Raw genomic sequence first — 12,259 nt, 5'->3', positions numbered from 1 at the left:
TCAAATACCTGGTAGGAAATCCATCAGTTTTGGGTTGCATTCATTGTTGTTAACAACACTATGTTACTATGGATTCATTCTTTTTCAAAGCAAAAAAAAAAAAAAAAAAAAAAAAAAAAAAAAAAGAAACTAAGGATAATTTTATTTTTGACCAAACAGATCGCAGCACCTGTTTGAATTGAGACTTAAAAAAGTGATAACCTACAGAGATTAACCACAACAACCCAAAAACATAGATAAACCTATCACAGTAATTAGACTTTACCACCAGTCCTACAACCACAAAAACACAACTGATATACCATCCATAGGTATTACAATTACAATTACATTCAAGTATCAAATGAAAACACCATTATAATACTACAAAAAACCATGATAAAGTTCTAGCTCAAACAACAAAATATAACCATAAACACCCAACCAAGGAATCTGCTACCACCAGCATCATTACCCTTCCAAATCTACGATCACCTGAGCCACTTGAATCCATTTATGAGCTTTTTCTATAGCCTCCTCACTTTGAACTCTGGCCCAACAGAGAAATAAGACAATTACCTTATGTACAAAAGCTTCACTAGATCTCAAGCTATTATTAAAAATCCTATTATCTTTTTCAAGCCATAAACTCAATAAGAAAACACTAAGCCAAATAAACCATCATCTTTTCGCCTCTTTTTCATCATGAGGTTTAATTAAAACCAGTATTTCATATGCTTAATATGCTTCTTAATGCCCGCATCTTTTTTTTCATCTATCACAGCAGTTGGTTCCCATATTTGCACTTCAGAAAAATATGATCAACTGACTCCTCCCTGCCATAGAACACATAGGAGGGGCTATTAGTCCAACCTCATCTCAGAAGATTACCTCTAGTTAGATTTCGATTGTTGCAAGTTAGTCATAAGAATGCTCTAACTTTAAGAGAAATCTTCACCGGCAAATTTTTGCTAAATTCTTAGTAATTATTCCTTCATTGTTTAGATCCCTATACAGGGATTTAAACATAAAGATACCTCCTTTCTCAAACTGCCAAACAATCCCATCAGTTCCACCATTCCTTTGGTTGCAATTTTTAGACACACAATTGACCATTTGTTGCTCCTCCATCATCATATTTTTGGACAATGCCCGCCAGTAATTTAGAGTCCACTTTCTTCTATCAAACCATACTTAGATTTACAGTAACCTACTAAGGATAATTACAATAAATTATTTATAATTTCTAATTCTATTTAGTGTGAGTGCACGAAGGGCCTATAACCACTAAATTCACTCTCAAAAAAATTAAGATTAAAAAATAAGATCAACTAATCAAGTTCAAGTTCAAAGTTTAGCCTCAAGCCAAACAAACTCATTATTCCTTCTAATAAACTAAGAATCTCTTCCTCCTAATTTAGCTAAAATTTTGTATAGGGACACATCCTAAATTCTGTTTTGTTCATAATATGTTATTATGCCCTTTTTTGAGGTGAATGAAGCTCTACCTATTTACACAAAACAAAAAATGAAGTCCACAGTGACTTATTTACCATTATACCCTTAATTAGAGAGAAAAAGAGGAAGACCTTGCAACTTGAAAACTGAACTTCCAACAACAAGATAGAAAAATATTTAACTGAAACATTTAATAAATAAATAAATATAAATTACATAACAAAGTATGCCCTCTGTTTGACAATGTAACTCACAGAAATGCAACAAATATATCAAAAAAGCTTGGTTTTAAATTCATTAAACCCAATACTCTATGCCTCCAATAATCAACCATAAGCTTCTCAAAATAATAACAATAAATAAATAATAATAATAATCAACCATAAGGTATTGTGAGAGACCAAATGAAAGAGGCTCCATCAATGCAAGGTCTGATAAGGGTATACAATGGCTAAGTCTACCATCATACTAGACTAAAGGAGGCCGAAAAAATAACATAAACTAGCACATCCCTTCTTGAGGGAAAAAAAAAATATATTGTCATGAAAATAGTTAAGTTGCATTACCTAATGAACCTGCAAGTTCCTTTACAATGTTCTATGAATCATAATTATAATACAATTATGAACAAAGGTGATACATGAAAACTGCTCCCATCATAAGCGATGGGCCTATACAATCTATGGGGTTATAGTTCAGTTCTCATTTATGTGAGCCATGTCATACTGAATTTGGTTGTGAGCACATGGCAATGGCATATAAGGCTCAAAAAGAGTGACACTGGGGTTTGGATCAAACTGCAATATGTCGGCAGCTCGCTCGAATTCCTCCCTAAGAATTTTAATGCTGTACTTGTCAACCACGCGGCCAAGATCATGCGAGATCTCAAAAGGGTCCTCTATGCATATCAGATGACGATCATTTCCTATGCGCCTTGTCCAGTCCTTTGCTAGTTTGCTGACAAACAAGTTCAGAATTAAAAAAAGTGATAAAGCAAAATAGAAAATAATAATGTCATTTCCAACAATAATATTAGTTAATCTGACAAAGATCGTTGACAGAGATGAGATGAAGAAAAAAAAAAGAGGAAAGGTGATACGTAGTATTTGTATAATATATTATTTATCTGCCAATTAGGCACTGGAACATGGTTGGGGTATATCAAAATCAAAAGGGTCACTAGTTTTTTAGAACACTTATTTTCATTAGGTTCTAAATATATGCAGTACAATAAAGTTATGTTTCATCTTGATCTCCAAAATCTGAGCAATCTAGAGATACAATCTTGTGATGAACTCAGTAACACTTATTAGTATCTCTTATTTTCCTCCATCCTCTACTATTCTCTTTTGTTTAAAATTTCATTACAATTTCTGCTATTAAAAGTAAAACCCATGGTTATTATCTTCCTCAGATTTATCCACATCGGTGAAGATTTCATTAAGTCCAAATATGAATAGACTGTCAATACTATTTAGAGCAAAAACTATAGCAAATTTTTATTTGTCTGAACATGAAAGGTTTTAAGATTAGTACTATTAAACGTGTCACCTTAAACAGAAGAGACAGGAGCTACAAAGAAATATAACTAGGAAAGTTAAAAGAAACCACAGAAGCAGATGGCTTTCTGTTAACCATTTTCTTTCACTAAAAGACACAATAATAAACAATATGGATGCCTCTCGACACCAAGGTCTGGTGGTGTTGGGATGAAACCAATCTATATAAACCAAAAAGGATTGGTTTCAGCTAAAAGCGACCAGAATTTTCCAAATGAACATTTACCAAAACGAGTTTTGACAATCTTTAGGATTTATTGTAGATTTTAGCTTAGTTTGCGGTTGACAGATGGGAGATCCTCATGAGATTTTTCCTCTCCTCACTTCCACCACTAATCCTCATAGCTCTCTGAGAGAGTTAACAGAAATTCATGGGAGTACTAAAGATTTGTAGATATTTGGTCATCCGTGATGAATATATTGACATAATTGATAGTAATTAACAAAAGCTTCTTACCTAATGATGCTTCCTGTACGAATAGATATAACATCATTCGTGTAATCATGACAATATGCCCAATAATGAAAGAATGCCCAGAGCAGCCTCCCAATGCTTTCCTTGTTTTGTGCACCAAAATTACGAAGCTCATCCACTTGATCAAAGTAAGCACACTCCATATTATCTACCTTTGCAACATAAGTTGCCTTCATTGCCTGGAAAAATGATATAGAGTAGAATAAGTTCAAACACTACATTAGGCCATATCCTTCAGAAGAATATACATGAAAAGAACATAAGAGTTAAAAATCTCAATTTCTAAGCTAGCCTCAGGACTAAATATAAACAGGTTTCCAGGTCAGTATCCATATGTAAAGTGGATCAAGAAATTTCACTTCCGATCAAATATATTCAGGTTAAACTGCTCATAAATAATCCATAGGTTTACTAACAGCTGACATAGTTAAAGCTTAAAACTGGAAGGCTTAGGCTGCAAACCATCTCATGGTTACAATGACTAATCCCCTTTACCATGGGAAATCAACAGCATCAGCTGTTTTTGGCCTGAAACTAGTGAAATCATTTGGCAACTTGTGTGTCTCAGCAAGATTGAATATCAGAAGTGTGCACTATAAATATCTTAGACACTTGTAAACTCACTAGATACCTAAAAATATCCTGTGGAGAGAAGGTGGCAAGCTGCTATTTAATATATGATCACAACACAGGAGCCTTTTGATTAATTCTTTTTCAAATATACAAGCTTGGAGAAAAGGAATCAAGAACAAGCTATGTGGAAGTAACAGATTGCATTACAAGAAAAAATAAAATTGAAATTAAAGGCAATGACTACAAAGAGAATGAGTTGTGTACCTGTAAACAAGGAAGAATTGCAGGTCGACGGAGTTGTAAGAAGTGAATGCACATGATCACATAGCTGAATAGGAAGACAAGACAGAATGGCATTTCCTTGGATCAATGACTCCTAACAAAGTATTCACAAAAGCATGGAGCACTGTAAAAATGAGCTGCAAGAAAACTCACGCATAACTAGATAGTGTTCCTTGATATGTTTCATTGACACGCCTAGATTTGGCCCAATGCTTCACAATAAAAGCCAACTGCCGTAATCTCCTGTCTATTTTTGCATAATCCCTCAGAAGTTTTGTGTTAGCAACCGCTAAAAGATTATTAATGCAAATGTCACAAGATAGACCAGTAACTGGATCCATCAGCTTCACTATAGGAACTCTAGCACGAGTCAGTGCCTGGTAGAATAATACCACAAGGATTAGTGAATTAATTACCATCATTCAAATAATACCTATGCAAGCATATATCTTAGAATAATTGGTAATCACACAGATAACAAATGAATAATATTTCTTGTCTCAAATTTTACAGATTTCAGATATTTCTTGTCTCAAATTTTACAGATATCAGATATTTTAACTTCTAAGAATTTATGAATTAAAGATAGCACAAAGTATGACATGCTAGAAAATTATAGTTTATTGCTAAGTACAAGGTAAAAAGAGACCGAGAACTCCACTGATGCAGAGGAAGACATCGGATAGAAAAAGAGGAAAAAAGAGATTATAAATAATAACATGGGCTTATTTTCATAATTATACCATGTGCTCCATAAAATCAAATGTGGAAAGGCGCGATAATTATGGGTAGCCATGCGAACAGGCAGGTAGCTCAAGGCAAGTGCGCATATGAGACTACTAAATGTAATGACAGTGCAAAGCATAGCTTTGTAACATGCAATTGCAACAATCCAGGACATCAAGCCATACAACTTTTTGCCAGAAACTGATCTGCAAGGATCAATAGCATGTCTTTGGTTGTAGTTATGTTGAAAAACTTTGTATTAACAATTCTAATGAGTTCTTGAGGCGGGTTGAGAAAATGATGTAAATCCATGGAGGAACATTGTAAGAGAAGATGCTAAAGAGGTAATGGCCAAATTAATCAAACATTAGCAAGCATACTTATGTAAATCAGGTATAGACTACAGTGGTTACAATCTTTCAGAAGAACAAGAACTGATGGTTTGGTTATTCTCCATATTTTCCCCTTCTCTTCTGTAGTATATTATCCTAAAACTTTTTTCTTCTTACAACAGTTCTAAAAGTCAGCAACAAACTTTCCACACCACCCCCTGGAAAGGAGGTCATGTGGTCAAGTGCTGATGAACGCGTTAGCTGAATTTCTTTGTGGAAGAAATTCAAATGCGCCCATGTGTGCTCGCATAGTCTTGTGGTGGTCCATGGTCTGGCCCACTATGGCCTGTTTCCTTGAGTTTGGTTTGGCTACAATGTCCAACTATTGTATCGAAGAGAATTAGCCCCTATGTCTAGCCTTTGATTAACCTATAAGCTCATGATCTATGAAAAAAACACTCACATACTTTCCAGGAAAAGAAAAAACTTAGATATCCCACATACATCTACATAAAACACAACTAGCAAATTCCAAAAATTTATGATAGTCACTTTCAACAAAACTTACTGGACCCCCTGGAATATCAGGTTCTGAAAATTTCAAAACAACTCAAATAGAACACCAAATCTCACACAAGAAATAGATGATAAGTTGATAACTAATACAAAACCATAGAGAAGTAAAATAACCCATAATTTTAGGTTTTTTTGGTTAAAAAGGTAATAAAATTACTACAATAAGGGCACAAAAATACCTCAAGTATCCAGATAGATACTCAGGGTATCCCTATATATGAAGGCTCGCACCTCTAGTGGAATAGACTTCACCCAAGTAGAGAAAAAAATCCTACTCCTGCCCTAAGTGGGCTAACCTATTAGCAGCTTGGTTAACCTCACTAAGGCAGTGAGAAGGATATAGAAGTGAAGGAAGTAAATAAATGAAAAATATCCAAAATGGTGTGGCACCATCTCCACTGGTGTAGTTGTTGTGAACTGTGAAGCTAGAACTTTGATTAGATTGAGGGAGTCAGAGTCAACTCTGAACGAGGAAAGGTTGTGGTCCTAGGCTTTCAGCAAGGCAAACTTGATAATGTTAGTTTGCATCTCTAAACTGCATTAATCACCCATATTGTTAGATCATTGCTCTAAATTTCATTAATTTGCTTTTTCTTTGAGAAACTCATCTCTCATCTAGGATCAAAAGTACATAAGAGTTGATGATGTAGCTCAGGGAAGTGACACCTAGAGAACAGCTAGCTCAATCAGGAACAACATCACCCTCAACAATAATTCCATCAACTTCCATGATTCAATGATGATACACAAGACAACTTGAATTGTTCAGAACTGCATCCATGTGAATCAGTAATTTAAACTTGAACTTTGGTCATTGGGCCATCCTTAGTCTTCAATACCTCAATATGTTGCTACTTTTGTGGATGAAATTACTGCTTTTTCCGAATAGGATCTCAGTAGATATGTCCTTTGAACTATTAACATGTAATGAAAAGTATGCTTGAGAATCTTCGACTCTAGGTACTTCCACTAGATGAATATGTTCTCAGACTCAAGGACACTAATAGAGACACCAAATCAATATCCCATCATAACCATTTTTCTTCTTTCAATACTTATACAGATATAACTTATTGTCTAAGATAAGACTGAGGAAAGTTTTACAAATAAAACAAGGCTAAGATGGAGTAATTTAGTCAATTATATTATTATTTAGAATATATTTTCTTCTATATATCTGCAGTTGGATTGAAATAATATTTTGTGTCTTGGAGTTAGGTTTTGAAGGTTTCCATTTTGAGTTCTTCTCCATACTTGAAAGTTGAAACTCTATCAATGAGTAACACTAGAGTACATTGTGGATAAAGTCAGTTCAGCTAGAAAAATTCCAACTAATTTATTCAGTCTGTTACTCACTGAAAAAGCTTCAGAAAAGCAAGAGAATTATACTTAATACTACAATAGTCAACTTGGAAGAACAGAGTAAAATGATTATAACAGCAAGATGACAGCCATTATAGCAACTTGAGGAAGAGAGAAGAATCATAGTCAGAGAATTTTGTGCAGAATAATGAAACTTAAAACATTTGAATTGTATTATAGAATAGATAAAAGGTCAGGCAGATCTAATTTACCTGAACATTTTGAAAGTTACCATACTGTAAAATATCTGCCAGTTTAAGCAGAATATCAGGCTTGCTTATCTGAGTATCATCAATAGCAAGACAGACATCAATGTCACTATTTGAAACGCCAAATGAACTGGCACAAGATCCATAGAGGAAGAGCTGAGCATTTGGCAAATCTTTACTAATCAACTTGCCCAAGGACTGTAGCAATTGCTTTTGCTTTGATATTTCCTCCTCCGCAGGTACTAAAGATTCAAAAATGGAGAGGAAACTAGTTGTCCATGCATCTATATCTCGGCGACATTGCCTGGTTCTTGTCTGAATTCTCATTCGCTGACTTGATACATGATGTCCTCTCGAAAGGTCCTGGAGACCAGTTCACATTGGAAAGAGGGATTCAGAAGCACAGATATAGAAGAGGAGGAATCTCACATATATTGGTAATGCACATGTAATTTTGAAAGTTTCTAGCAACAATAATTACACCACAAGGTACACAACTATTACAAGTCTACAACTACTACTATTACAACAACCAAGCAGTAATCTCAACTATTTGGGTTTGGATTCCTCATAGTAGAAGGTACTGTAATATATTATTAAATTTAAACCACCATGAAAGAAGCATTCATTATATTTATTTTCCACTTCCCGCTGAATTCCACATCAAGTTAATTCGTATGAAAAAATGGAAGACAAAATGTTCTTTACATTACACTTTATATTGTCATTTCCTATATATGCTTTCAAGGATTTACCACCTATTACTTTTCAGTTTTTTAAAGCATAGAAGCTCAACTCATGAAGAAAATCCTGGTTTGATAAGTTTGGAACTTTGGGCATCACACGCATCATCTCTATATACCTCAGGCTTTTTCTTCCAAGTAGTGCTTTCAAGGATTTACCACCTATTACTTTTCAGTTTTTTAAAGCATAGAAGCTCAACTCATGAAGAAAATCCTGGTTTGATAAGTTTGGAACTTTGGGCATCACATGCATCATCTCTATATACCTCAGGCTTTTTCTTCCAAGTAGTGCATTGTTGAGAACTCAAGGCAGTATAGCCAAATCTAACCAAATGAGGATTCTTAATTTAATTGAACAATTGCTGCTCCCACATAGTTCTCTTCTTCACTTACTGAACCTCCTTGATTTCTATTAGTTTCTCAACTTCGCTATAATATTTATTTGCTGAAGAAATCAATAAGTATTATACTATATTCCTTCTTTTTGGCTTATTGCATCTATTCTACCTACAGAAACAATATATCATATGTTCCTTTCTTTATCGTTTCTACTTTTTTTTTAAATTTCTGCTCTTAATTTAACTTAGGCCATCTATGTCAAACTTGAAATATTGATTATATTGTTTTTATGCTTCTCCCATCATACATCTCACAGCACTCAATATGTGGTGTCACATTGATAAGACCTTGTGGTCAACATCAAAGACTCAAGATGCAAAGTACAAAATGCTAATCACAAACCAACCTTGTAATTGTTCGATTACCAGAGAACAAGAAATTTAAGCAATTTTCATGACCAAGTTATTTTTCACTCTCCAATACGAGGCTGGAAAGGAGGAAACTATGAACTATTTCAGGAGAGTTTATTGTATAAAGTACAGTAAAATGTCAGATAAGAGATGATGCCTAAACAGTGCATTTAGACCTAGAAAATTACAAATTCTTCCACAAGAAGATTCAGGTGTTGCAACAAAAAATGCAGTGTTCTATAAGAATGTTGAGGGAAATTTTGTTTACCTTACCACGTGAACTGCTGACCCGTGTCACGGCATTCTTTACTTCATCATCAACTCCATGGGACAAAACATCCGCTATCCTGTCACTTAAGCCCTCTTCTTCCCCGCAATTATCCATACTAGAGGCAACAACACCAATTTCACTCTTGTATGACTTCACCAACCTTTGTGCTCTAGATATGTTTCCTTCGACAATATAGTCTAACCCCTCAGATTCTTCAGTACACTTCTCTTGAGCAGAAGGATAATGACTGTTTCCCACAGGGAGACGGGAACCTATGGGTGGACTCTTAAGATCTGATCTATGGAGATAACCAGCATCTCTATTCGGCATTGTGTGTACTTGGTAAGAGTGAGACTGGAGATTCTCTCTTCTCTGGCTTTCTTCCCTGCTCCCCATCTTCATACTCCCTTCTTGCCTCTCACTAGTAGCAACCCATTGCCCGGATCCACGTGGCCTACTTCCAGCACCAGGCGGCCTCCCGTGCTCCACCGCTGCCTGAGATCGCTGAGCCGGTACACTCCCTCGACCAGAACCCCTGTCAAATTCTTGTGTACTGCCAGGCTGCAACTTCCCAAATCCAGGCGGGGGCCTCAAACTACTCCTCTCATCTCGCACGCGAGCACCGAAGTCCTTCTTCCCCAACGAAATTTGATCCCGAACACCCTGATTTCCAAGATTACACCCAGGACTCCGATAAAGATCGCATCTTGGAGGGGAAACAGCAAGTGGGTCGGCGCCTCCCGGCGAAAGCCCCAACCTTTGGTGGTCTAAGGGGAAGAAGTGGTGATTTCCGGGTCCCCTGGGATCAGAGGATCCAAAAGGGGGCCAAAGAAGAGGGTTTAGTGGGGCGGAGAAGAGAGGAGAGACGTGGGGAGAGGATTCTGGGAACTGGGTCTGTTGCGGAAAAAGAGTGCGAGGGAAATCATTGGGAGAGAAGGAGTGACTTGGACCCATGGCAGCGACGGCGGGGTCGTCGTGGTGGAGCTGGTGGTTCTGGTAGTGAGAAGGGAGAGAGGAGGGCTTTTGGAGGAGTTTGAGGAGGAAACCTCCATCCAAAGAAGAAGAGGAGGGAGACGAGGGTAGGGCAAATTGACTTGCGGTGACGGGAGGCGCAGTAGAGGAAGAAGAGGGGCGTGGTCCGCCGCGGTCCGCCATAGCCCTTTGCTGGTTGGTGAGATGGGAGGGAGTCGAAGAGGTAACAGACGACTTTATTAACTTTTATAAGTACAGTGATGTGATAATGTATTCCGATTCTGATTCCGATTCATAGTGTTAATTAAGTTACGACTACAATCTAATCTCTTGGGCTTCCGCTACTCTCTTCTTTACACACAAAAGAAATTTATTTTAAGAATCACAAAGTTAGAAAAGCTATAAATATCTTAAGCGTCACCAATAAAATCCTTGTACAAAAACTACTTTACAGCAGCAGGACCCTCTGCCCGGGGGAAAATTAATAGAAGGCTAAAAAAATGACCACGGCCCTAATTAGTCTCAAGATAATTATATGTTCCTTATCGACTAAGGAATGCTCCCCCCCACCCCCAACCCAATTTCCAAATGCATACATGTGACTTGTTGCTGATACAGTGAGACAAAAATGTAAGCATTGCAAACTTAGTTCTTTACATTGTAAACATGAGTTCCAAAAAAATTAGTTCATTGAGTTATTGTAGAAAATTACGGTACTCCAGGAATTATCCCTAAACCATCTTTCTTTATATTTATTAGTGCTTATATGTTGCGTTAGCTTATATACCATAATATATACATCATGTATAAAATAATAGAATTAGCCTAAATTGTCGCACATAATGACTTTGTATGACAATTGATATTATTAAGATTATTATAATGACTATATTTATCAACATGTTTTGTTATGCTTATTTGATAATGATGATGCCGTCATTTATGGATGTTGATTGTCATTTTGATATCCTACTCGTATAATCACATGTCACTAGCACACGCGCATAACATTAAGGGATATGTCATATATGTTTTAATAGTACTCGATATCTCTTCTACTAAAATAAAAGCTATATTCTAGTATGATATAGTAGAGTTCACACTTGATGTCTCAATCTTTGTTCAAAGTCACATTGCTTTTGAACTATTTTAGTGGTACTCAATCTCAGCATCAATAGTAAGTTAAACCAAATTGCTTGTAGAACTCAATAATTTTCTTTACAATGTCTTGACTAATGGAGTTCTATTTCTACTTTAGCCATACGGAAACTCTCAATCCCTTCTCTTCAAAGGTCAAAATTTTCTTATAGTTATCTACAAACAAATAAGTTTCAAACAAGGACTCTTTCAAGCAAATGCGAATAAATATTGATACAAAGTGTGATCTCTATGAAATTGATGGGGAAACGGCCTCACATCTCTTCTCACAATGTCATTTCTTGCTTTTCATCATTAACTTTTTCTGCTCAAAATTGTAAATTTTCCCTAAAGACTATATTAGTGCAAGACTAAGAAAATATCTAATTTCAATGTTTGCAATCATCTAGTGGATGATTTGAAAGGAAGAAATAGTAGACACTTTCTCTAGGAGACGAGCGAAGAATTGATTGCTGGCATCAAAAAATTCCTTGATGGTAGGGAGAGTTTCTATCCAAAAAAATAAAAAATAAATTTAGAATTCTCTTCTTTGTATTTCTTAAACTTTTATTAATATATCTTTAACTAGGGACCGGTTCTCATTTTCTCTAAAAGAGTATGAGTAATTTTTTGATTACAAGTAATCTTAATGTATATATAGCATTGTTATCAAAATCAGGCCAGACATTAATCCAATTAGAGAATGAATCACTAGGTTTGGTTCAATAGGTCAGATCGCTTATTTTTTCTAAAATAATATATAGATAATTCTAAATAATTCTAAAAATAAAATATATTTATAAAAGTAATATAATTGTATGTATATCTCTCAAACTATGTTATCCATATAGATATC

General features: G+C 35.6%; 1 protein-coding gene across 1 annotated transcript; it reads right to left on the bottom strand.

The window, feature by feature from the left end:
• Nucleotides 1-1,974: 1,974 nt before the first annotated feature.
• On the bottom strand, nt 1,975-10,510 carry LOC140785016 (uncharacterized). The gene is made up of 6 exons (XM_073132701.1): nt 9,292-10,510; nt 7,535-7,894; nt 4,480-4,703; nt 4,309-4,372; nt 3,454-3,650; nt 1,975-2,394 (listed from the first exon to the last, which is right to left on the bottom strand). Exons 1-6 carry the CDS (start codon nt 10,447-10,449, stop codon nt 2,133-2,135), a joined length of 2,265 nt encoding a protein of 754 aa, XP_072988802.1. The 5' UTR covers nt 10,450-10,510; the 3' UTR covers nt 1,975-2,132.
• Nucleotides 10,511-12,259: the final 1,749 nt, after the last annotated feature.

Source organism: Typha latifolia, chromosome 3 (genome assembly GCF_019914945.1).
Source record: "Typha latifolia isolate L0001 chromosome 3, TyphaL0001v2, whole genome shotgun sequence".
NCBI lineage: Eukaryota > Viridiplantae > Streptophyta > Magnoliopsida > Poales > Typhaceae > Typha > Typha latifolia.
Note: the sequence above shows the minus strand (reverse complement) of the source record. Positions and strands in the feature narration are given on the sequence as shown.

Bases quoted from the DNA above. Each gene is read 5' to 3' on its own strand.
- LOC140785016 (XM_073132701.1), bottom strand. From the start codon at position 10,449: ATGGCGGACCGCGGCGGACCACGCCCCTCTTCTTCCTCTACTGCGCCT. The intron at 7,895-9,291 runs GTAAACAAAATT...ACTGGTCTCCAG, and splicing joins TCAGCAGTTCACGTGGTAAG to GACCTTTCGAGAGGACATCA. The intron at 4,373-4,479 runs GTGAGTTTTCTT...CTTCCTATTCAG, and splicing joins GGAACACTATCTAGTTATGC to CTATGTGATCATGTGCATTC.